At 47.0% G+C, this 26,892-nt stretch overlaps 1 protein-coding gene across 1 annotated transcript in view; it reads left to right on the forward strand.

The window, feature by feature from the left end:
* Window positions 1-21,858, forward strand: part of LOC128420637 (uncharacterized) — a 36,121-nt gene extending 14,263 nt beyond the window's left edge. Inside the window, exons 10-11 of the mRNA XM_053402315.1 lie at window positions 3,642-3,773; window positions 20,908-21,858. Coding sequence (XP_053258290.1) covers window positions 3,642-3,773; window positions 20,908-21,515 — 740 coding nt within the window. The 3' untranslated portion in view covers window positions 21,516-21,858. The remainder of the gene's footprint in view (window positions 1-3,641; window positions 3,774-20,907) is intronic.
* The last annotated feature ends 5,034 nt before the right edge of the window (window positions 21,859-26,892 follow it).

Here is a 26,892-nt window from a genome sequence, read left to right on the forward strand (position 1 = left end):
AGTGGGGTTGGAGACATGGCACAATGGAAACCACTCGTTTCCTTCACAGTGCGAAGCTCCGAGTCTGGCAATCGTGAGCGGCCGATTTCTCCGAAAAAAGGCTAATATTTGGAACCGTGAGTAAAAGGAAAAAAGAAAGCATAAATTTGGCAACAATTCGGACAGAAAGGGATTTAAATACGCAGGTCTATCCATTTTCGCTGACCTAAAAGTGAAAGTGGTGATTGTTGACCGAAGCCGCAAAGAGGAAAAGACGGTCAAAAAATTTACAAGTAAATGTCAAAATCCCCCCTTCTGGCAGGTGGGAGGGGGAGAACTTTTACTTCAATGAACCTTGCCAGACTTCAAGCTAAAGAGACTCTTTCTTTGTGCAGCGGACTCCCCGGTAGGTAAAGGCTAGACTCCATTGTGACGTCATAAAGGGAGAGGAAACTTTCAACTTTTGCTTCCTCTTTGTATGATACAAAGTATCCTGTTGCTTTCTGGACTGGTTTCTGTGTTACAAAAAGTATCTTTTAGCTCCAGAATTCTTTAAAAAAATTCTGAGGGTTGTGAAAGTATTTAATAGCCTGTCTTTATAATAAAAAGGAAAAGAGGATCTGCTGGCTGTCTGCAACTGATTGTTGTGGGAATCTGTTTTTCTCCTTTCCCCCTCTGACTGTGTGACTAACCTTGAGATTCCTGAGCAACTATGACTTGGGAGAAAGGAGATACGGGTGCAGTAAGACGAGGCTCTAGAAGTGCGACTTTTGAGGATAATGTCATGCAATCGTTGACTGAAATAAAAGAGGACATACAGTGGTACCTTGGGTTAAGTACTTAATTCGTTCCGGAGGTCCATACTTTACCTGAAACTGTTCTTAAACTGAAGCACCATTTTAGCTAATGGGGCCTCCCGCTGCTGCCACGCCGCTGGAGCACGATTTCTGTTCTTAACCTGAAGCACTATTTCTGGGTTAGCGGAGTGTAACCTGAAGCGTGTGTAACCCGAGGTACCACTGTAAAAGGTAATTCTCAGGACATTGAAAAATTTGGCAAAGACTTTGAGAAACTGAGAGTGGAACTGAAAGTGGTGAAAACAGGTTACAAGTCATTGACACAGCTAGAGACAATTAGAGTGACTGATTTAGAAAGATTACAATATGAAAATTCAAATTTGATCTCATTTCTTCAGATGAGAGAGCGGGAATCTCAGTTAAGAGACTCCACAAAAAAGGAGTCAGATTTATCATGTTTTGTCAAAGCGGAATTTGGACGTAATTTGTTTACATGAAACACCCATCACAAGACAACATAGAAAAATTCTTTTGAATAAGAAACTTGGTCAAGAATTTATTTCCTCAGATAAAGTTAAAAAAAGAGGAGTGGTGTTTTATGTTAAAGAAAAATGGAATCCAAAATTGATTTTTAAAGATGAGGAGGGAAGATACATAGCAATAGAAATTACAGCACAAGGCAAAAAACATCTGTTGGGAATCTATGCACCTAATGATGGCAAAGCGGAATTTTTTAAGAATGTGGAAACAAAGCTTCTGGACTACTTGGATTATATATTACTTCTAATGAGAGATCTGAATGGAGTTGCATCAACTCTAATGGACAGGACTCAGAAACAAAAAATACTGAATGCTGGCAGACTACCTAAGACATTTTTTGACGTAACAGGTAAATTTGATTTGTCAGACATATGAAGAATTAGAAATCCAACTTAAAAGACTTCGCATTCTATTCAGATGCAAATCAATAATTTTCGAGAATCAACTATTTATAGATATCCTGAGACTTGGTTCCCAGAGTAACAAAAATGGAAATTTGCCCCAAAACCTGTTCAGATCACTATGCAGTATTTATGGAAGTGAAATTGTTTTTACAGGGATCTTTCAGATGGAGGATGAATGATGATTTGTTGAGGAATGGGCAAATAATCAATAAGGCCCAAAAGACTCTAAAAGACTATTTTGAGATGACTATGACTTTTGGAATGGAAAAAAGAGTCATTTGAGACGCAAGTAAAGCAGTAACGAGAGGATTCCTCATTCAACAAAATTCAATTAAGAGAAAGATACAAAATGAAAAGAAAGATAAAATTTTGGACCAATTAAAAGAAAGAGAAGAACCTTAGAAGTAATCCAATGAATTTGCAGATACAAAAGAAAATTAAAGCCTTACAGATCCAGTATTCACAGATTATAAACCAAGAAATAGATGGAAATTAAGACTGATGAGACAAAGGAATTTTGAATCTGCATATAAATGTGGGAAACTCTTAGCTTGGCAGTTAAAAAAAAGACAGAAACAAAGTATTATTACAAATACTGAATCAGAAGGAAAGTCTGTGGAGACCCCTGTGGAGATAAGAAGATGTTTCCAGAAGTATTACAAACAAATGTATAAAAATGATAAAGAAGACAAGGTCAAAATTGAGCAGTTTATTAAAACTAATGGCTTGCAGAAGATTCCTGAAGGTAAAAGGATCCTACTAAATGGTTTAATTACACGGCAGGAGGTCGAAAATGCAATAAATTCAATGCAACTTGGCAAAGCCTCAGGACCAGATGGATTGTCAGCAAAATACTATAAGACTATGAAAGATTGGCTTATTCAGTCATTGGTAGAAGTTTGCAATAAGGTAATAGAAGGGGACAAAGCACCCGAAACCTGGAAAGAAGCTTATATAACCCTGATTCCAAAACAAGATCAAGATAGATCTAATGTCAAAAACTATAGGCAAAAACTATATGAAAGTAATATTAGGAATATAGTTGATATTTTGGAAAAGTTAGAAACAAGAAAAATTGTAAAGCAATGTTAATGTTTATTGATGCGGAGAAGGCCTTTGACAACGTGTCTTGGAGTTTTATGATACAAAATTTAGAAAGTATTGGGGTTGGACAGGAGTTTTTAAATGGTATTAATGTGGTTTATCATGAACAAAAAGGCGCAGCGAATCCAGCAGGCTGCTGTGAAGCTCTGTATGCAACTGCTATAGGGACTTGAATTCAGGTGGCACAGATTTTGGGAATACAAGGGTTCCTTTCTGAAAGGAAAGGAGCAGATTTCTTGACTATTGGTGACCTAAGATATTTGGGCAGGGAGGGTGGCTGGCAGGCTAAGCTGGCCTCCCCTGATGATGCTCAGTTGCAACTCCCATCATCCTCGCTTCTTAGCCTTGCTGGCCAGGGCTGTTGGGAGTTGAAGTCCAGCAACCTCTGGGGTGCCAGAAATTAGCTACCCAGGTTTAGGGCCAGGGCTGTAATGTAGGAATTCTTGGAACAGTTAGGCACCTGCGTACAAACCCCTGACATAAAACTAAAATGTGAGAGGGCACTTGCTCTTCATGCAAAGGGCCTCAGGTTAATGCTTAATTATCCAGTTTGTTTGTAGGTTGGAGTAAGATCTGTGTATGCCCCCTCCTGCAGTTACTTGCATAGTAGAGGGATTGCGATGCCATCCTGAGAAGGGAGCAGGAGGCAAGGAAGCCAAGCTGAAAAGCAGCCCACCAAACAGCCTCAGGATTCTTCTTCCAAACAGGAGGGAGGCCCAGATACAAGGTCCGCTGGAGGCCACGGAGTGGGTAGCGAGTAAGAAACCTTCCAAATCTAGTAGAATGGCTACTAAACCACCTTTGCTTGATATTGCAGCATGCGTGGAAAGATCGGAGGCTTCAAGTAGTAAAGAGGACTTGTTCACCTCGACCTTGTTCACCGTGCCGTGGCTTCAGAAGGAAGATGCAAGACCTCCGAAGCAGAATCTTCCAGCGGAGATACCTGCAGGTGAGAATCTGGCACCTACCTTCACAGTGGTGGGGCTGGCTGGCTTGGAGCTGGGTTTCACCACGGGGCTCCTGTTGAGGGGTTGAAGGGGTTATGCAAATTTAGCCATTGCCACAGCCAATTTAGGGAGGTACCAAAGGATGGGACAGAGCTGACTGAAGAGACATTACAGGTGCAGCCAGGATATGTGCTAGGAGATCTTTGTGCAGCCACCCAGACCGACAGACAGTCAATTGGGTACAGTCAGGTAAGAAGGTGGACGCAGTTATGAAAGGTATCGCATACGGGGAGGCCTCAAGTTGGATATCCTTGATTGCCTGCCACCAATGAGCAAATATGAAAAGGGGAGTTTGTGGATGTGTTTGTCCTCTCTTGATTTATTTGTTCTTTTTATTAAACGTATTTGTCACTTTCTTACCAAAATAACTAAAAGCAGATTGCAATACTTTTAAGCAAGCAAGCAAACACACATACACACACACACACACAGAGAGAGAGAGAGAGAGACATTTTAAATATCTATATTTAATTATTGGCGGTCTCTGTATTTAGGCGGTATTTAGGGAAGCAGAACAAATGAATAAAATCAAAGGGAATGTGAATGAGAAGATAGAAAAAGATGTATAGAAATTTATTTATTAAATTTGTATGCCACCCTTCCTTCAAAGATCAAGGGCAGCTCACAACAAAAAGAAAAATACTAAATGAGAATGCAAAATAGAAAAATGAGCCAACCTGGCCAGCAGGATCTTTGGCACCTGGTGGAGCGACATTGGAGAAACGGCCCAATAAAGGAAGAGTCCTGATGAAGTACATGGGCATAATATTGAGGGCTTATAATGAATTTGTGGGTGGAGTATGGTGAGCCATTTAGGAAGCAGGTAGGCTTTGGAGGTAGTTTTGATATGGGATAGCACAGTGTTCAAAGCTCCCATTGTTCGAGGCGCATTTTGCGACAGAGAATTTCATTAGCGTGAGCAGTTTCTGAGCTCTGGGTTCAATACTTCGCTTAAGATTTCAGATTAAAACTGCAGAGTGGAAGGAAAGGAGGACCTTTTTCTGCCTCCCCACGTGAAGACTGGAGAAGAGACCCTCTTAATATTCGGGAGGTGAGCAGGAGAAGGACTAGACTGTGATAAACGGACATAATATTCTAGCTGCAGTTCATTCATTTTCAGCTTTGTATTTTTGTTATTTAAAAAAGTGTGCCTAGACATTCTGTTGTTGTGCCCATAGCCCAGGTCTAAGGTGCCATTGAGCTCCTAGCTTCCATATCTGTTTCCAACACTGGATAGGCAGGAGACTGAGCTCTGTTACAATGTGTGTTAGGGTCCAAGTAAGTCACTATCATTGATAAGTCCATCAGTGAGCCTTGGGTGAATAAGCAAGAAAACGTCCACACGGCTCCTCAAAGTATGAGGCAGCTGCCTGCTCTTTTAATTCTGGTCCTTAACACGGCGCAACTGATTGACCAAGTTGAAATACTGGGAAACTTGGGAGGATGTGATCATGTCCTCCTGGGTTTCATGATCTAGAAGGAAGGGAAAGCAGACTATAGTCAGACTTTAAGAAGGCCAATTTCATAAAGCTTAGGGAGTTACTGAGTGAGATCCACGGTCAGAAATACTTAAGAGAAGGGAGTCCAAAGGCAGACAAATCCAACAAGAAAGAAATGTAGGAGGCATCCAACGAAACTTTTGTGGCTGCATATGGCGCTTACAGGTGAGCTGAGATTTAAGAAGGGCATGTATACGAAATGGAAGGAAGGACAAATCACGAGGGATTAGGGTACACAGTAGCCAACAGCTGCAGGGAGAAGGTAAGGCTTTTGACCAAGTCCCCTGTGATAGACTTGCAGAGAAACTGGTAAAATTTGGGTTGGACGAGCAGTTTGAAAGCGTGCCAGTGCAAGTAGATAAATGGGTGCTGCTGTGGCAGGAAGGTAAATGGCGTTTCCGTGCACCCTAGATTCTGTCACGCCAGAAGCGGTTTAGTCCTGCTGGCCACATGACCTGGAAAACTGTCTGTGGATAAACAGCGGCTCCCTCAGCCTGAAAGCGAGATGAGCGCCGTAACCCAATAGTCGCCTTTGAGTGGACTTAACTTTCCAGGGGTTCTTTACCTTTTTTTACTTTACCTTTAGGTGGGTTGGTAGCTGGTTGACTGACTGAACCCAAAGAGTGCCCGTTAATGGTTCCTTATCATCCTGGAAAAAAGTGACAAGTGGGGTGCCACAGGGTTCTGTCCTGGGTTGTTGTTGTTCAACGTCTTTATGTATGACTTGGATGATGGAATTATGGGGATGCTCATCGAATTGGCAGGTGACTCCAACCCTGGAGGGGGAGCTAATGCTGCAGAAGGCACAATTGGGATTCAAGATGAGCTTAACAGATTGGAGAACTGGGTCCAAACTAACAAAATGAGTTTTGATACGGGCAACTGTCAGGTTCTGCACTTAGGCAGGAATAACCAACTTTACAAATATAAGACAGGAAATACTTGGCTTGCCAGTAAGACATGTGAAAAGGATCTAGGGGTCTTGGTGGTCCACAAGCTTAGCATAATTCAACAGTGTGCTGCAGCAGCAAAACTAGCTAATGCTCTTCTAGGCTGCATCAAGAGAAGTCTAGTGTCCAGATACAGGGAATTAATAGTCATCTATTCTGCCTTGTTCAGACCATACCTGGAATACTGTGTCCTGTTCTGGGCACCATAATTTAAGAAGAATGTTGACAAGCTGGAAAGTGTTCAGAGAAGGGTGACCAAGATGGTCAAAGGTCTAGAAGCCTAAGGCTTATGAGGAACAGTTGAAGAAACTGGGTATTTTTAGCTTGGAAAAGAGGAGGCTGAGAGGAGATATGATACCCTTCTCTAAATACCTAAAGGGCTGCCACATGGAAGATGTAGCCAGCTTATTTTCCCCCTCTCTGCAGGGTAGGGCCTGAACCAGTGGCTTCAAGTTAGAAGAAAGATTCTGACTCAACATCAGGAAGAACTTTCTGACAGGGCGAGCTGCTCAACAGTGGAACGGTCTCCTTTGGGAGGTTGTAGACTCTCCTTCCTCGGAGGTTTTTAATCAGAGGTTGGATGACCATCTGTCATGGATGCTTAGCTGAGATTCCTGCAATGCAGGGGGTTGGACTAGTTGGCTCTTGGGGTCCCTTCCAACTCTACTATTATATGATTCCATCAGTTTTCAATGTTCAGATTAGGGTAGGGGTGGTAACATATATGACCTATAGCTGTTGAGCAACTTGAGGAGAACTTGCATATTAGGCGACAGGACTACTAGTTGGAACGTTAATAATAATAATAATTTTTTATTTATACCCTGCCCTCCCCAGCCAAGGCCGGGCTCAGGGCGGCTTACAAGCAATAATAAAAACAAGTTGAATCATTACAACTTAAAAACAAAATTAAAATACAACATTAAAATATTGAAACATTAAAATATTAAAATGTAGCCTCATCGCAGGAGAAGGAAAAGAAAAGAGAGGGAGGGAATCAAATTGGCTCCAAGCCAAAGGCCAGGTGGAACAACTGTGTCTTACAGGCCCTGCGGAAAGAAATCAGATCCTGCAGGGCCCTGGTCTCATGAGGCAGAGCGTTCCACCAGGCCAGAGCCAGAGTTGAAAAGGCCCTGGCTCTGGTTGAAGCCAATCTAACTTCTTTAGAGCCCAGGACCACTAGGGTGTTGCTATTTATGGACCTTGAGGCTCTCCGTGGGGCATACCGGGAGAGGCGGTCCCGTAGTTACGAGGGTCCTAGGCCATGAAGGGCTTTAAAGGTCAAAAGCAGCACCTTAAATCTGACCGTGTACTCCACCGGGAGCCAGTGCAGCTTGAAAAGCACTGGGTGAATATGCTCCCATGGCAGAGACCCCGTGAGGAGCCTCGCTGCAGCATTCTGCACCCGCTGGAGTTTCTGGGACAGCTTCAAGGGCAGCCCCGCGTAGAGCGAATTACAGTAGTCAAGCCTGGAGATGACCGTTGCATGGATCACTGTGGCCAGGTCGGGGCGGGTAAGGTAAGGGACCAACTGCTTGATGCGGCGAAGGTGGAAAAATGTTGCCTTCGCTGTTGCTGTAACCTTGTGCCTCCATGGAAAGGGAGGCATCAAGGATTACACCCAAACTCTTAACGGAAGGCAATGGCACTAATTGGGCCCCCGCAAGAGAAGGGAGTTGGTCCCTCATCCCCATGCCATCCTGACCCAGCCATAGGACCTCTGTCTTCGAAGGATTTAGTTTCAATCAGCTCCCACAAAACCATCCAGCCACAGCTTCCAAGCATCTGGTCAGTGCGTTCAGGGCCGAGTCGGTGTGGCCATCCATCAGCAGATAGAGCTGAGTGTCATCAGCATATTGGTGACAGCCCAGCCCAAAGCTCCGGATAATGTGGGCAAGGGGGCGCATAAAGATGTTAAAAAGCATCGGGGAGAGAATTGTGCCCTGCGGCACTCCACACACCAAGGAGTGGCGCGACGACATTTCCCTCCCTAGTGCCACCCTCTGTCCCTGACCAGAGATAAAAGAGCACAGCCAGTTACGGGCTATGCCCTGTATCCCCACGTCTGCGAGGCGGTGGTCCAGAAGATCATGATCGACCATGTCAAAGGCTGCTGACAAATCTAAAAGGATCAGCAGTCCTGACCCGCCTATGACTACGGAGATCATCTGTTAGGGCAACCAGAGCTGTTTCGATCCCAAAACCAGGACGGAAATCGGATTGAAATGGATCTAAAGCCGATGTTTCCTCCAGAAACCTACCAAGCTATTCAGCAACCGCTCTCTCAATTACCTTACCCAGATATGGAAGATTTGAAACTGGGCGGTAATTGGATAGGTCTAAGGGATCTAGTGAAGTTTTCTTTAAGAATGGACACACCAGTGCTTCCTTCAGTTCCCCTGGGAATGTCCCCGTGTCAAGGAACAAGTTGATGATTTCAACCAGGGGGGTCCGCGCGACATCTGGACACTCCCTAATCAGCCAAGACGGGCACGGATCAAGGAGGCAGGTGGTGGGCCTACCAACTTGGAGTAATCTATCCACATCAGCAGGGAGTATCCGATCGAAATGGTCCGACACTGGACCTGAAGTCAGTCGAGGGGCCTCCAGTTCAGTCACTGTATCTAAATTGGCAGGGAGGTCACGGTGGAGCAACAGGACTTTCTCTGCAAAAAAGCTCGCGAATGCCCCACAGCTGTGGGTCGAATTTGTGCTTAAATTTGGTTGTCCTCCTAAGGACATTATTGACCTAATTATTCTAAAAAGTTGTGCCGGGCGAGAGCTAGCGGATGCAATGGAAGCTGCAAAGTAAGATTTCTTAGCAGCTTTCATAGCCATCTCATAGGCTTTCATAAGCATCCTATAAGATGTTCTTGAGGCTCCGTCACAAGTCCGTCGCCATACTCGCTCTAGCCGCCTGAGATCCTGCTTCTATTTTCGGAGCTCCTCAGTAAACCAAGGGGCCCGGTTTCGACGGGGTCGCAGAGGGCGCTTAGGCGCGATCTCATCAATGGCTGCCAAGAGCCGGTTATTCCAGTCCTCTACAAGGTCATCTAATGAGTTGCCAGGAGGAGCAGGGTCCCACAAGGCTTGTCGGAATCTATCAGGATCCATCAGTTTTCGCGGACGAGCCCAAATAGGTTCGCCACCCGAGCCGGGGAGAAGCGGGAAGTCAATCTTGGCTTTCAGAGCGTAGTGATCAGACCATGGCACTTCCACAGGGGGGAGCATGATCACATCTATGCCAGCCCCAAAGATCAGATCCAGCGTGTGGCCTGCTTGACGAGTGGGGTCCAAAACAAACTGGGAGAGCCCTAGTGTTAAAAAGCGGTAAGAGTTAAGATATAAGGTGTCTCCTTGTATTTACCGGTTCAGGCCAAAATGCTTGCAAATGTTTCATCTGACTTTAGGCTTAGGAAAATGGCAGGATTGGAGAGGGAATGCCCCTCCCAGCCATCATGGGGAAGCACTCTGTGTCTCCAAATGAGGCTGCATTATTCAGTGCGTAATCTATAGGAATCATTTCCGCAAGTGGCATTGTTTCTCTTATTATTTTCTAGTAATAGGTTTGTTTTGTGGTTTTTATAAGGAAATCTGTTTTTAAGGGGATAGGTTCAGGGAGTGAGTCCTAGCCAATGGGATGGCTTGGGCAGGTTCTACGGGGGGAGGGGGGATTTATTGGGACACCCGATTTCCGTGATCATGGGCAGGAGGAGGAGTTACGCTAGGACCAGACCATGTCATTACCGAGGGGGCAGGTTTACTCGTTGTTTGGAGACTATCCCTGCCTCTGGGTCTGGTCCTGACCAGAAGGTTACAGGTATCAACAAGGGTGTCCCACATGACCTTCAGGTGCTGCTGTGCAATGCAAGGTCAATGATCCAGAAGACCACTGCCGTCCATGACTTGATCATGGATGGAGGACTTGAACTGGGATGTGTAACAGAGACTTGGTTGGACGAGGCATATGAGCCTGTTCTTGCTGGTGCTTGTCTGCCAGGCTTCCCTTATGCACAGCAACCCAGGTCCTGTGGGTGGGGAGGGGGGGGTTGCAGTGATTTTTAGGAAGTCCTTTGTTTTCATTGGGTGTCCTTATTAGGAAGACCCACTCCTCTAAAGTTGGGCAATAGGGGCAGTACAGGCAGTACAGGATTGCTATTGGTGTACCAACCTCCCCGCTGCACCAAGGATTCCCTGCTCATGCTGCTTCAGGTCATGTCAGATGTTTTCCTGGAGCCCCCCCTTAGTCCTGGGGGAGTTTAACATCCATGCCAACATGACCTTACACGGCGCTGCTTGGGACTTTGTGGAAAGCATGGCCTTCATGGGCTGTACCTGAATAAGTTTGGCCCAACTCATAGTGGCGGACATGCCTTAGACCTGGTGTTCACCTCTATGGATGTGGGTGATCTGACACTAAAAGTGAAACAAAAGAAGTGCTATGTCGGATCACTTCCTGTTGCAACTAGACTTCTCCATCCCCTGCATAGGGAAGTGGGACTGATTAGAATGGTCTGCCACAGCCACTTAATGAATGGATCTACATAGTTTCCAGAGAGTGGTAGGGGATGTTTTATCCCATGTTGATGGCCTTTCAGCTGATTTACTGGTGGCTCGTTGGAATGCGGTGTTAACTAGGGTTGTTGACTTGTCTGGTTCCGAAGTGCCCACCCCGATTGCATGAAGCCTCGATGACCCCATGGTTCTCCCCTTGGCTGAGGGCAATCAAACGATGGCTAGAGTGCCGGTGGCAGAAAACCCACTCTGAATCAGACTGAACATTGGTTACAGCTCAACATTGAGCCTACCAAGTTTTGATAACGATGGCAAAGAGGACCTTCTTCACCACCTCTATTGCATCTGCAGAAAATAGTTCCAGGAGACTCTTTCAGGTGATCTGGAGTTTTACAGATCCACCTTCACCAGCTTGAGTCCAGCACAGACTGCAAGGTCTCCTATGATGACTTCACAAAGTTTTTTGTAGGTAAAAATGAGATTCGGAGGGAGGTAGACCCCACAATGGGGCAGGGTTGGGGTGGGAGAGTCCCAGAGCTCTGCCTAGTCATGTCACATGGGAACAATTCCAATCTGTTACATCTGAGGATGTGGAGACAAGTGAAACTGACCACCTGTCTCCTTGATCCTTGCCCATCCTGGCTCATAAAGAGAGCTGGGAAGGGCTGGGCGATGAGCTGTGCGGGGTGGTGAATGCTTCCCTCCGTGTGGGAATCTTCCCATACCCACTTAAAGAAGCAGTTATTAAACCTCTTCTTAAAAAGCTATCTTTGAGCCCAGCTATCATGGCCAACTATTGCCCAGTCTCAAATCTTCCATTCTTGGGCAAGGTGATTGAGCAGGTGGTTGCTGAACAACTCCAGGCACGCCTGGAAGATGCGGACCATTTGGATCCCTTCCAGATGGGATTCAGGCCTCATCATAGGACTGAAACTGCCTTGGTCACACTGGTCGATGATCTCCAGCAGCCTAGGAACAAAGGTGAGAGCTGTTTCCTAGTCCTGCTGGATCTCTCAGCAGCCTTTGACGCCATCGACCATGACATACTTCTGGACCGTCTAGAGGGGCTGGGAGCTGGGGGTACTGTTATACAGTGGTTCCTCTCCTTCCTCCTGGGCCGTGTCCAGAAAGTGGTGTTGGGGGATGAATGTTCGGATCCCTAGGTGCTCACTTGTGGGGTGCCTCAGGGTTCCGTCCTCTCCCCAATGCTTTTCAATATCTATTTGAAGCTGCTGGGAGGGATCATCAGGGGGTTTGGCCTGGGTGTTCATCAGTATGCCGATGATACCCAGCTCTACCTCTCTTTCAAATCAGAACCAGTGAAGGCGGTGAAAGTCCTGTGTGAGAGGGTTGGAGGATGAATAGTGGCTAATGCTGAATCCTGACAAGACAGAAGTATTGTTTTGGGGGGACAGGGTGGGCAGTTGTGGGGGACTCCCTGGTCCTGAATGGGATAACTCTTCCCCTCAGATAATGAGGTGCGCAGTCTGGGTGTCATTTTGGACTCACAGCTGTCCATGGAGGTGCAGATCAATTCTGTGTCCAGGGTGGCTGTCTGCTAGCTCTATGTGAGATCCTCTCTGCCTGTGCCCTGTCTCACAAGAGTGGTGCATGCTCTGGTTATCTCCCGCTTGGACTACTGCAATGCGCTCTACATGGGGCTACCTTTGAGGGCGACTTAGAAACTACAACTAATCCAGAATGTGGCAGCTAGACTGGTGACTGGGAGCAGCCGCCAAGACCATATAACACCGGTCCTGAAAGACCTACATTGGCTCCCAATACACTTCAAAGCACAAAGTGTGGGTGCTGAACTTTAAAGCCCTAAACAACCTCAGCCCAGTATACCTGAAGGAGTGTCTCCAGCACTAAGGCCCTTCTGGCAGTTCCCTCACTGCGAGAAGTGAGGTTACAGGGAACCAGGCGGGGGCCTTCTCAATAGTGGCGCCTGCTCTGTGGAATACCCTCCCACCAGATGTTGAGGAGATAAACAACAATATGTTTTTAGAAGACATTTGAAGGCAGTTCTGTATAGGGAAGCTTTTAAAGTTTGTTGGTTTACTGTGTTTTTATGTGTGCTGGAAGCCTCCCAGAACGGCTAGGGAAACGTAGTCAGATGGACAGGGTATGAATAACAAATTATTGTTACTATTACATGAAATGGGGAGGCTTTGCCACTGCCACTCCTGTGCATTCTGAGATTGCACATCTGTGACTACCAGGTTCCAGCGAGAGATCCCAAGAGGTCTGTGAGATCTCCCTGGAATCCGGAAGCCACAGCCGCTTTTCGTTGCTTTTCTGGTGGAACACTCCTTTGCCACAGGAGAAGTGAGGAGATGCTGGGGCCGTGGCCAGATATTGCGAGTGTTCAGTAGGAGCAGGTGGGGTGCCTTTGCGGGATTCCAACGCCTGAGGAGGCTGCCTCAGTCCACTTCATGCGTGGTCCGGCCCTGCCTGTGATTTCTCAGTCTGGTGTTCTTGAAGGTTGGGTTCTGCTGAGGACACGGTTCAATCCTGACTGAAGAGCTCGATGGTGCCGTTAAGCCCACGCTTGGAGGCTGATCTCTGAGCAATGACTGTCCTCGAGGAATATGCAGAGCGTAGAGGCAACTCTCCAGGGATCTTCATGCCTCGTTCGCATGGCCATCTTCTTACCAAGTTTCAGTTCTGGACAGAAACTAAGAAAACACTTGAGCAGCTGGTGCTGGGTGTGTTGGAGGTACTTTGGCCCTGTTCATTTAGGATTACGGTGGCCCCAACTGCAGTACACCTGGAGACACCTTTGAGAGGCATACAAAACATAAACAGGTCATGTTTAGTATCTTACCAAGCACCGATAGACATCTGAAAAGCCGGGGGAAAGAAAACTGTCCGGAGTTGCAATTTACTGATGATATTTTTTGTTGACAGATGGCTGGGATGGAGGCAAGCGTGTCCAAGTCCTCATCGCAGGCCACCGTACAGTTCTTCAGGCCAGATGTAGAGCGATACACTCCAGTCTGGGAACTGACTTGGGTCTGAGCCACATGGCCTTTGTTCAGTGGTTGGGCAGCAAGAGTGGCAGGTGGAGTCATCTGTTGCACACAATCTTCCAGGACACGGTGGTCTGGCAGAAGCTGGACATTGTGGTCCTGCACTTGGACGACTATGAAATGAGGTTTATGAAGAGTGAGGATATAGTTTCTCAAGTGGTAGCGGATTTGGAGGGATTTAGGCAAACGTGGCCGGGGATCCTTATCCTGTGGTCCAAGATCTTGCCCAGGAGTGCCTCATGCACTAAACCGTTCATGAAGCGATTGTGCCAAAAGCGGCAATATATTAATAGAGAAATGAGAATGGCGCTGTTTGCAACAGGGGGCGGAATGATATCTCACCCCCAAATTAATTCTAGTAGGAACGAACTTTACGGAAAGGATGGGATTTCCTTGTCTCCTGCTGGGAACGATGTTTTCCTCTCTAACCTCCAAAAAGAAATAAAAGCACATATTCGGCAGCGGTGGGGGAACATGGACTACGCTGAGCTTTATCTCTCTTGAGGTTGACCTGTGTCACTTGCCTGGATTTGTGGGGCTCCAAGGGTGCATGAGTCAGCCAGAGCTCACCTTAAGGGGTGCGGTGGGGGGAGAGGAGAGCAATGGAGACCACCTTCCTCCCTGCAAAGTAGGCTTAGCCATTCACGACAGGATTTGGAGTCTCAGGAGAGACTTGGACTCCTGCCCACACATTGCCTCCTTTCCTGCCTGCCGTTTGTAAGTTACTCTGCTGTAGTTAATAAAGTGACCCTCCTTAAATCCCACACTTTGTGTCTTGCCTCTTTAGTCTTGGCCACCTTATACTGCTGTCTTCAACTGATCCATATCCGAGACCTATCTCTGACAAATAACAACAACAACAACAACAACAACAATTTTATTATTTGTATCCCATCCATCTAACTTGGTTGCCATTCTGGGCGGCTTCCAACAAATATAAAAACATAATAAACCATCAAACATTAAAAACTTCCCTATACAGTTCTGCCTTGATACCCAACTTTATTTTTTGCTCATACTTAATAGTGCTAACCATACGTATTAATAATCACACAGAGCAATATACATTGTCCTACCTTAGCGTTACTTCTAAATAAGAACCCATGATTTTTATACTTTGCCAAAAGACTGGAAAGCATTTTAAAATCGGCCCTTGATATATTTGGAGATGGCTCTCGGATCTTCTCATTGTCTCCTATTGTCCAGGCTAAACATGGCCAGCTCCTTCAACTGTTCCTCATATGGCTTGTTTTCCAGACTCTTGGTTGCCCTCCTCTGCACATCCTTCAGCTTGTCTATATCTGGTGCTCAGAATTGGACACAGTATTCCAGGTGTGGTCCAGCTAAGGCAGAATAGAGTGAGACTAGGACTCCCCTTGATCTGGACCCTGTACTTCTGTTGATGCAGCCTAGAAGAGTGTTATTGCTGAATTTCTTTTAGTTTGCCATTGTTCACTGCCTCGGGCTGCAGGAAATGTTGTTCATGCCCTACATACAGTTTGCATTTTGGTCAGACAAGCAGGCTGAGATCCTGACCTTGCCTCTTGGATGTGAAATCTGCAAAAGAGCAGAGGGCTCTTTTGCTGGAATCCTATAGGTATCTCGTTGGCTACTGTGAGAACAGGATGCTGGACTAGACGGGACACTGGCCTCATCCAGCAGGCTTCTCTTATGCAGCCTTAACAGCATCAACCCAGGGAGCATTTAGAACAGGGCAGTTGGCAGCTAAATTGGACATTCTGAGTGTGCCCTGCAATCAGGGGTGGTGTGTCCCATTTCTCCGCCTGAGATGAAATGAGGAGGCTTTGCCGCTGCTACACCAAGGACTCGCTTTATGGAATTGCGTGTCTGCAGGTTCAAGTGAGATATCCCAAGAGGTCTGCGAGATCTCCCTGGAATCCAGAAGCCAAAGCCTCTTCTTGCATCTCTTGTTAGGATATTTCCGTTCCACCTTAAAAGGGAGCAGGATGTTTGTGTCACAGCCTGCGCATTTCCTGTTCACCTGAGAAACCATCCTCTGCCTCCAGATTGGTTGCCAGAGGTTTTTCACAGGTACCAGGACAGGATTACCACGAGACCTACTCGCCCACCGTCAAATATGAGAGCATTCGGCTGATGCTCAAAATCGCTGCAGAGGAGAAACTGCATGTTTCCCATCATGACATTAATACAGCTTTTTTGTACGGGATTTTGGGGGAGGAGCTGTACATGCTTCCACCTGATGGAATGCAGATACAGAAGGGAATGGTCTGTAAACTGCGGAAATCCTTATATGGTCTCAGGCAGAGTGCCAGGTGTTGGAACACAAAACTCACTGAGACATTGCTTTCTCTAGGTTTTCACCAGGGCAAAGCTGATCCATGTGTGTTTGTCAAGGAGGAGGGGCAAAACAAACTATTGTTTATGTTTTGTTGATGATCTTCTGATGTTTTGGAAGAATCAGGCTTTCTACCAAAGCACCCTAGCTCAGCTGAAGGAGCACTTTGACATGAAGGATCTTGGTGAGGTATCCAACTATCTTTCTCTGCAGGTGGAGAGGGACCAAGCGGGTATTTTTCTGGTACACCAAACACAGAAAATTGCTGATGTATTAACCAGGTTGAATTTGGTTGATGCAAACCCAGCAGACACACCGATGGTGACAGGTTACCAGGTAGATAGTACTGCTGAAGCATTTTCTGACACTACGCTGTACAGATGTATTCTAGGCAAGTTGAATTTTATTGCTAGATGTTCAAGACCTGACATAGCTGTAAGCACTAACCTGCTTAGCAGACATGCTAATAATCCTACTGTTCAGGATTGGAAAGCTCTGAAGCGCATAGCCCGCTATTTGAAAGGGACTATGCACTACAGGCTGAGGTTCACCAGTCAGAAGACTGGAGGTCTTGAAATCTATGCAGATGCGAGTTTTGGAAGTGACACCACGGATGGTACAAGCACTTCTGGAGTATGCTACATGTACAACCACTGTCTGTTTGACTGGCTGTGCAAAAAGCAGACGACAGTGAGCCTAAGTTCCTGTGAAGCAGAACTCAATGCTCTGTCATTTTCACTCATGGATTGTGAGTGGTTGATGCAACTGTTTAAGGACATCGGAGTTTCTGTGAAATGTCCTATACAAGTGTATCAAGACAATAGATCTTGTTTGGCTTTGCTGAACTCAGAGAGTTGCAAGCAAAGAACCAAGTACTTGCAGATTAAGCTACATCGTGCAAGAGAGTGTATTCAGAAAGGACTCATTCAGGTGTCCTACATGCCAGGAAATGAAATTCCTACTGATCTGTTGTCTAAGGTTGTTAACAGAGAACAACTTAAGGTTTACGTACAGAGGTTGCAATTGGGTTGAACCACAGGTACTACAGGTTACACGGAAAGGGGGAGGATGTTAGGATATTTCCGTTCCACCTTAAAAGGGAGCAGGATGTTTGTGTCACAGCCTGCGCATTTCCTGTTCACAGGATGTTTATGTTTTTCTGTTGCTTTCGTTTTCTCTCTCTGTGTCGGAGACACTGAAGCAGGCAGTCATGTTTTTTTTGTTCTGATCAACGCTGAATAAAACTTGTAAATAATGCTCTCCTGAGTGCGACTTCTGCTGTGCATTATCTGCTGATAGAGTGTGCATGAGCCCAGGAATGTGGCAATCTATTTTCTGGAGCTCGTGTCGCTAATTGCTGACACTGCGTGTCTACGGGAGATCGATGGACGTCTGGAGACGACGTGGAGTCATGATGGACTTTATCTCCCTGGCAGTATCCCAACATCTCTGTGGGGCACTCCTTTGCCACAGGAGAAGTGAGGAGATGCTGGGGCCGTGGCCAGATCTTGCGAGTGTTCAGTAGGAGCAGGTGGGGTGCCTTTGCGGGATTCCAACGCCTGAGGAGGCTGCCTCAGTCCACTTCATGCGTGGTCCGGCCCTGCCTGTGATTTCTCAGTCTGGTGTTCTTGGAGGTTGGGTTCTACTGAGGACGCGGTCCAATACTGACCAAAGAGCTTGATGGTGCCGTTAAGCCCACGCTTGGAGGCTGATCCCTGAACAATGACTGTCCTCGAGGAATATGCAGAGCACAGGGGCAACTCTCCAGGGATCTTCATGCCTTGTGCGCATGGCCATCTTCTTACCAAGTTTCAGTTCTGGACAGAAACTAAGAAAACACTTGAGCAGCTGGTGCTGGGTGTGTTGGAGGTACTTTGAGCCTGCTCATTTAGGATTGTGCCTCAATTTGGAAACACCTTTGCAAGGCTTCTGTACCGTTGGGCTTCTGAAAAGCTGGGGAAAAGAGAACAGTCCAGAGTTGCAATCTACTGACGATGTTTCTTTTTAACAGGAGGCCTGCCTGGAGGCAAGCGTGTCCGAGTCCTCATCGCAGGCCACAGTATTGTTCTTGGCGCCAGGCAGAGAGCGAAATACTACAGTCCGGAAGCTGACTTTGGTCTGAGCCAGATGGCCTCTGTTCAGTGGTTGGGCAAGATTAATTTGAAGTGGAATCAACTGTTGCCCACAATCTTCCAGGACGGAGTGGTCCGGCAGAAGCCGGACATGGTGGTCCTGCACGCAGGTGGCAATGACCTCGGGTTGCTGCCGTATAACAAGTTGCTTAAGAAAGTGATAGAGGATTTGGAGGCGATTAGGCAAAGGTGGCCGGGGGTCGTTATCCTGTGGTCCAACATCTTGCCCAGGAGAGCCTGGATTAACATCCCAATCAGGAAGCTATTGTGCAAAAAGCGGAAACAGTTTAATAGACAAGTGAGAATGGCGCTGTTTGCAACGGGGGACGGAATGATATCTCACCCCCAAATTGATCCCAGTAGGAACGAACTTTACAGAAAGGATGGGATTTCCTTGTCTGCTGCTGGGAATGATATTTTCCTCTCTAATCTCCACAGAGAAATAAAAGCACATATTCTGCGGCGGTGGGGGAAGAAGGACTAAGCAGAGCTTTATCCTCCTGCGAAAGCGGAGAAGTTGGCAAAACCGGCGAGTACCCAAAATCACTTTTCAGGTTGCTCAGCGGCTCCAGGGGGACCTGTGGGGCAGGAAAGGGATCTCTCTTGAGGTTGACCCGTGTCACTTGCCTGAATTTCTGGGGCTCCAAGGGTGCACGAGTCAGCCAGAGCTCACCTTAAGGGGTGCGGTGGGGGGAGAGGAGGGCAATGGAGACCACCTTCCTCCCTGCAAAGTAGGCTTAGCCATTCACGACAGGATTTGGAGTCTCAGGAGAGACTTGGACTCCTGCCCACGCGTCTCCTCCTTTCCTGCCTGCTGTTTGTAAGTTACTCTGCTGTAGTTAATAAAGTGACCCTCCTTAAATCCCACACTTTGTGTCTTGCCTCTTTAGTCTTGGCCACCTTATATAGCTGTCTTCAACTGATCCAGATCCGAGACCTATCTCTGAATAATAATAATAATAATAATAATAATAATAATAACTATTTCATTTTATTGTTTGTATCCCATCCATCTGGCTGGGTTGCCATTCTGGGCGGCTTCCAACAAATATAAAAAGATAATAAACCATCAAACATTAAAAACTTCCCCATACAGTTCTGCCTTCATGATAAAAGGTAAAGGTACCCCTGCCCGTATGGGCCAGTCTTGACAGACTCTAGGGTTGTGCGCTCATCTCACTCTATAGGCGTGGAGCCAGCACTGTCCGAAGACACTTCTGGGTCACGTGGCCAGCGTGACAAAGCTGCATCTGGCGAGCCAGCGCAGCACACGGAACGCCGTTTACCTTCCCGCTGGTAAGCGGTCCCTATTTATTTACTTGCACCCGGGGGTGCTTTCGAACTGCTAGGTTGGCAGGCGCTGGGACCGAGCGACGGGAGCGCACCCCGCTGCGGGGATTCAAACCGCCGACCTTTGGATCGGCAAGTCCTAGGTGCTGAGGCTTTTACCCACAGCGCCACCTGCGTCCCCGCTTTCATGATACCCAACTTTATTTTTTATTCACACTTAATTGTGCTAACCATACGTATTGTTAATCATACAGAACAATACACATGGTGCTACCTTACTAGGGAGGAGACCCTGGGGCTCGTAGGGGGTAGACGGATGAAGGTGTCAGTGGAATGAGTTGCGACTGAAAATTTCAGATTCCATCCCAGGGATCATTACGAAAAGTGTGGAAAATAGAATTGCAGCTATCATAACACTGCCATGCAGATCTGCAGTGTGAACACGTCTGGAATATTGCATACAGTTCTGGTTGTCGCGCCTCAGAAAGGATTTTATAAAGATGGGAAAGGTTCAGAAGAAGGGAAACAGGGTTCCAGGCGGATGGATGGCATTTGGGGCTTTTCAGTTGAGAGAAAAGGTGAGGAAGAGGCAACATGATAGAAGTTTATGAAATGATGCAGGGCATGAAGAAAGTAGATAGGGAAACGTTTTTCTCTCTCTTACAGCACTAGAAGTAAGGAAGCTGGATATTGGTAGAATGAGGACAGATAAAAGTAAGTGCCATCTAGTCCAACCCCCTGTAATGCAGGAATATTGGCTAAAGCATCCCTGAGAGATGGCCACCCAGCCTCCGATTAAAAACCTCTAAGGAAGGAATCCACAAGCTCACAAGGGCGACTGTTCGACTGTTGAAGCAGCTCTAAGTTCTTTTTTTAAAAAAAAGATATTTATTGAGATTTTCCACCTTAATACATTAAAAAATCAAAAAAGAAAAAACAAAAAAAGTTAAAAACACATAAAGTTTACAATCCGTTGGATTGTAAACTTAGTCTAGTAAGAAGGGCAAGCTCCTGAGATGCTTCTGCAGCCTCTGTCCTCTCCTCCTCTGCAACATTTGCTGAGTCTGAACCGCTTTCTGCGCCTGGCTCTTCCGGATCGAGAAAGCCTGTTGCCTCTTCAGCACCCCACCATTCCTCTCCTCTTCCTCTCTGCCCCACCACCACTCCCCAGGCTCTGAGCCTTCCTCCTCTGCCTGGCTGGTGCCTCCCAGCTAACCCCCCACATCACGACAAATTTGGACTTACTAGCAGATAGAATTAAGTCCCTTAGCAGATGGCATTCCAGGGGAGACCTGTGCCCCTGAACTTACACTGTCTTGTTTATTTTCTTGGTTTTTTGAGGATTGGCCACCAAGAAGGTATGGATTTGCGGGCACAGCGTTGTGTATTGGGCCGAAGTCCGCGCAGTTTCGTCCAGGTGGGGGAGCAACCTGGGCTTCCCCTCGAATATAGAGCTGTCGTGGATCGGCCAGAGGGGAATGAGGTGGCATCAGCTCCTACCATTGCTGACTGCTCGGATCTCTACGGTGGGCCCACCTGATATCATCATCTTTCACCTGGGTGAGAACGATGTGGGCGGACAAAAGATTTATGACCTAGTCAAGGCTATCACTGAAGACTTGGAGACCTTGCACTTTCAATACCCACGGATCAGCCTCTGTTGGTCCGAGCTACTGGAGAGGCAGCGCTGGCCTATTATTCCGAGGCCTGGCACCCCGGAACCGCAGCAGGCATCCGTGAACAAATCAAGGGACAGAATAAGGCAGAAAGTGAACAAAGGCATAACGAACAAGGTGCAGCTGCTGGGTGGCTGGGTCATCCGACACCCTGACATCACAGTCAAACGAGAGGCCTTATTCCGACAGGATGGGGTAGACCTCTCCGATGAGGGACTTGATGTTTGGTTGACTGACCTGGTGGGAGGCCTAAAGTATTGTTTTCAGATGTGAGCGGTTTGGCGGCGAGCATTTGCTTGAGGGCCAGTTGATGCATTGGATAGGTGTAGTCTTGGATTGAGGGGAGGCTGTAGCCTCTGCCTGCCCCTCCGGAAAAGGGATCCGGGAGAGATGCTTCTGCCCAGATGCCCAGGTGGGGGCTAGGGCCATAGCACTCCCCAGGTGCAATCCAGCAAGGGATTTACTCTTTGATGCAGGTCAAGAACTTGCTCACTTCCAGTTGACCCCAAATTAAGTCCTTCCGGCAGACGGGCCAGAAATTGTTGGTTCTCCCTGATGTCTATGTGAAACCTCTTACACCAGTAGTTAATAAAGCCATGACCTGATTTCACCCAAATACTACTTGCCTTGTCTCTTTATTCATTGAATTTAGGGGGGGGGTCCATAGGACAGGGGATGCATGGTCACATAATTCTGCTCCCTGTCCTTGGTTGGCGCCATTGAGTGTCTGCACGTCCTCCACCATGAACAGTCTGATGAGGGTTACCCTTGGGTGACTTTGTGGGCAGCAAAGGAGGTCCTTGGGCTGAGCTTTCTGCCGGGGAGGTGGATCCTGGCTGCTTGCTCAAGCGAGGGGGCAGACTCAGTCTGGTCCTTGGGCATATAACCAAGGCCCCTGGCTTGCCTTGACAGCCACTTCCTTATTTTAGGATGTTCTTTGGGGTGGGGATTTCTGAAAAGGTGGGAAGGCAAGGCGTTTGCTGCAGGGCGAGTCGGAAGTTAGGGCTCACTCCCACTGATTAATTCTCCCAGGGGTCCGAGAGTTTCTCTCCGTGCCTTGCAAAAGCTCAATCTTATGTGCTGAATTGGATCTTACCAGATTGTGTGGAAAATCAGAAGAGAGGTTTTCCATAACCTGAGCTTCAGTGCAGAGGTGAGGAGGGGAAGGTACCAACTGCAGCAAGCCTGGCACCTCTTCAGGAGCAGCAGGGAATTTATGCAGTGAAGGAGAGCTCAGTGTTTTGGTTTTGAGATCCTTAGGAGGATAAGGGCCTGCAGCGTAATCAGGAATTTGAAGGCTGAAGTTAGAAAAGCAAGTTTGTCTTTTTCTGCTGCATCCCTGCTCTCAAACTGGGAGGCACTCTATCCTGTCTTCTGCCTTGACACCAGGACACAATGCAAGATCTGACGTGCTATTATTTTGCTGTGGTTTAAATGGGTAATAGTCTTGTGCCATCTCAGATTGCATCATATGTCAGGGTTCTCATGGTCGAAAGCTTTTCCATTTCCTACAGAGAGAAAATGAGCACATCGGGGCGACGGCTAGGTTTCAACCCCTGTCCCTGACATGCTTGTTTTCTATATGCAGGGTTTTTTTTCCAAAAATCACCCAGGAAGTAGACTGCCTGTGCCAGCTTCTGCCTTTGGCAATATGGGGGCTATGTAGTAGGTTGGATGGCTTCAAAAGGGATTAGACAAGTTTGTGGTGATGATTGGCCCTGGAACAGAGCTAAGCGTCCTGGATTGTCCTTGATCTCCAGGCGGATATTTCTTCTGAAAAAGCCACAGAGGGCTGTCCACAAGTGCCACAAGGGTTCGACATGAACCCTCAAAGCTTGCTAAATGACAACTGGCGAAATCTAGTGCAGCTAATTTAATGCAGGGTAGTAGAGACACATATCAAGGGAGGCCTTTGACAAACGGAGGCCAGGCGGCAGAAGCTGAATGGGCCAGTGTGGAAACAGGAGCATTGGAAGTGAGCGCATGAATGGACATGTGAGATCCTCCCAACCCTATAATGACATCTGTTTTTGTAATTAAATTTGTAATTTTGTAATTAAAGGCAGCATTCGTTCCATTATTTTATCCTTTGCCAACCTGGTGCCCTCCAGCTCTTTTGTGCTGCAGTGCCCATCAGCCCAGTTTGGTGAATGCTGCATTAATTATTGCCTAAGAAGAGCCTGTTGGTTTAAAAGACTGGAAAATGTTTACTGAATATATAGGAGAAAATTGTGTTTATTTAAAAATGCTGGTAGCATTAAGATAAATTCAACAGTGTAAATAAGTTTTGATGGATGTAGCAATGGATTACTAATGGTTTAGTTCATGTGCAATATGCAGGGATTTATGATATGCAAAATGAACCATGGAAGGCGAAGAAGGGAAGTCATAGGTGTAAGGTTATTTAAATGCATATTTTGAAATGTAATTTAGAAAAGTTAATACAATTTATTTATTTTTTTAAAAAAGAAGAGCCTGTTGGATCAGCCTTAAGGGGGCCAATCTAGTCCAGCATCTTCTGCCATCGATCGCCCTCTCCACCTCCATGAATTTGTACAATCCTCTCCTAAAGCCATCTAGTTTGGTGGCCATTCCTGCCTCCTGTGGATTAACAGTGTGTTGCACGAAGAAGTCTTTTCTTTATCTCTCCTGCGTGTTTTGCATCCGTCTCCTCAATTATCTTTTGTTATTAAGGATTGCGTTCACTTCATTATGTGTTACGTTTTCTTTTGCTAAAATAGCCTTTGTTGCTATTCCTGTGTGCTGGGCTTCCCCTCCTGTGGTAATGGCGGTCCAGGACCTGACTTTGGCATCTGTCAAGTATGCAAAACAAGATTTACAAGCAGCTGCAGGAAACAGACCAATGCGAATTGTCAAGGCAGTTTCTTTTGGCATTTCTTGAAATGATGGCTCGGGATAAGAGCTCTTTCACTTACAGGCTGTTTACCTCTTTTTCATCCCCTTAAAGACTTTGGTCCCGGAAGCGCCAGTGGATTGAGCTGGGTAATAATGGTGGCCAAAAGGAAATAGTGTGTGCAAATTGGGCAGAAACCTGCCATGAGTCATAGCTAGTGCTGCCATCCCACTCACCCAGCAGACTTCTGCTTCTGCACCAGAACTACTTCCTCCTCCTCTCCCCTCTCCCATGGTCTTCTGCACTCAAAAACTGCTCAAAAATGTTTGTGGAGTCTCCAGATCACTTTTTTTTTGGGGGGGTGCACAGCGAGAGGAAGAAATCCTGCTGCACAAGTAGAACTCCATTGACGAACCATTTGAGACAACCCATTATTATTATTATGATGATTACGATGATGATGATTTGGCTTGCACCCCAGGCAGGTCACTTCGGTGTTGCTAGCGCACTGTTAGACTTCTCCCCCGGAGGTGTACTCCATTGTCTCTCGGTGTAGACTTTATTGATACTAAGCCATGCTCCCTGGTGCATGCTGCCCATTATTGTAGACAATATTGATTGGTGTTGCTGCCAGTCTGTGAGGACAGTATTTGATTCAGGCAGGCTGCCTGCCAGTGTAGACATTAATGACCTCAGTGGTTTGCAATCTCATGTATACGCAGCTGTCTTCTATCGTTTGCTATGCCTACCAACAAGAAGCAAGCTTCTGGTGCTTCTCCCCCACGCACTAGGCACGGGACTGCTAGAGTATCTCAGTACTCTGCTCCTTTCTCCTGTTGTGTTTGGGTTTTAACATCGTTTTCCCCGCCAAATTTATCCCGGGGGTTAATAACAACATGGCTGGTGCATTATCTCAGTTCCTGATGGATCCATTTTTAGCGCCTGAGCCCCAGCAGTTACCAGAGCCAATCCCAGAGCATTTTTTTGGACGCTTGGAAGCTTGACGTGATGCACGGAGTATCTGCCTTTTGCACCATCCATGCTTAGATCCTACAAAAAGGCGTGGTCCGATTTTATTGCTTTCCGCACAAAATCTAACTCAGACCTTGCCAGCCTCCTACGGAGGATCAAGTATTGCCTCGTGTACCTCTGGAGGCTAGGTCGCATGGCTAAAACATTATCCATCCAAGCTGCAGCTATTGCCTTCTTCAGCAAATGTATCTTCTGTTGATCCCTGTGCAGCATTCATGGTATGCAGGGCGATGAGTGTTGGGGTAGACTTCAACCACCAAACACAGAGAGTAGAAAAATGATCACTTTTGACCTTTACCATATCTGTAGGGTTTTAAGAGTCATTGGCTGGTTAAAATACGAGTGTCGCCTGTCTTGGCAGTATATGCCATAGTATTATCTGGGGCCCTCAGAGTGGGCGAAGTTGTCAATGGGGGTGAGCCAGGCATTTCCTCCAGGGGGTTACTGTTAGAGGACATAAATTTGTCTTAGAATTGGTAATATGCATCCAACAATCTAAAATCAGGGAAAGGAGCCCTTATCAGACTCTCGGCATCAGAGCGCAAGGGCCCGTGTCCCGTAAAGGATGCCAGGAGATACCCCTGCTTCAGGCGTCCTGGTCCGGGCCCCTTCCTTATTCACCAAGATCGCTCTCGCCTGGCTCGACACCAGTTTACCCAGTGATGCGGAAAGCTCTCCAGGCCTGTGGTCTCTCGGCTGTGGATCTTGCTTTGCATTCCTTTAGGATTGATGCTGCCACGATGTCTGCCCATTGGGGTGTGCCAACCGACAGAATCAAGGATATGGGATGCTGGAGATCTGATGCATATAGAAGGTATATCTGCAAGAACCCATGGTAACCACGCTCTGTCACTCCTTTATTTTCAGGTTGCCCCGTGATAAACATATGGATCGTAGGACACTGTATTATCCACTGGGCCCGTGTGCGTGCCATCAGTACTGGCTTGGGTAGCTGCCTAGGGCTTCCTGAAAATGTCAGTGTCTCCTGGGGCACAAGGTGTGACTTGAAATGGGAGGAATTTATGCCAATCGTGACGACCAGAGCTGCCTTGCATGGCCCCCCCGACGCTCTGATTGTTCAACTTGGAGAGAACGACCTGGGTCAAAGGAACGGCAATGACCTAAACATATGCATGAGAGAGGACTTTGATAAACTGGCTGTTTTGTTCCCAGACCTGACCTTAATCTGGTCTGAAATGCTGGTGAGGCGGCATTGGCGAGATTGCTCCCGCCCGCAGGCAATCGACAGGGCCAGGAAAGTTATTAATCGTAAGGTGGCATATAAGGTGAAGCTCTTGAATGGACGGGTGATACGACACCCCAACATTACTTACAGGCAGGAGGCCTTGTTTCATAATGACGGCGTTCACCTTTCCGATTTGGGAAGTGATGTTTGGCTGGTTGATATCGTCAAGGGCATTAGGGATTGGTTGCAGGTGTGAGGGTGTTGGCAGCGATCCTTTGAGGCTTGAGTGGCGGTTAGGCATTGGGTAAATCTTGTTTATGGGAGGGGAAATTGTAGCCTCCGCTTGTCCCTCCTCGTTAAGGGTATCCCGTTAAAGGGATCAGGGCGTGGGCTAGGGCCATGCCACAACCCCTGGGGGTGCCATGATTTGATGTATATCATAGGGCTCCCCCTACCGGTCGTTTATTCTTAGGAGGCTCCCTGCAGATGGGCAGGAGTCAGGATATAGTCTTCTTTCACCCAATGCCTAAGCCAAAGCGCTCACATGTGTAACCAATAAAGTTATGGCCCATTTTATC

This window comes from Podarcis raffonei, chromosome 9 (assembly GCF_027172205.1).
Source record: "Podarcis raffonei isolate rPodRaf1 chromosome 9, rPodRaf1.pri, whole genome shotgun sequence".
Taxonomy (NCBI): Eukaryota; Metazoa; Chordata; class Lepidosauria; order Squamata; family Lacertidae; genus Podarcis; species Podarcis raffonei.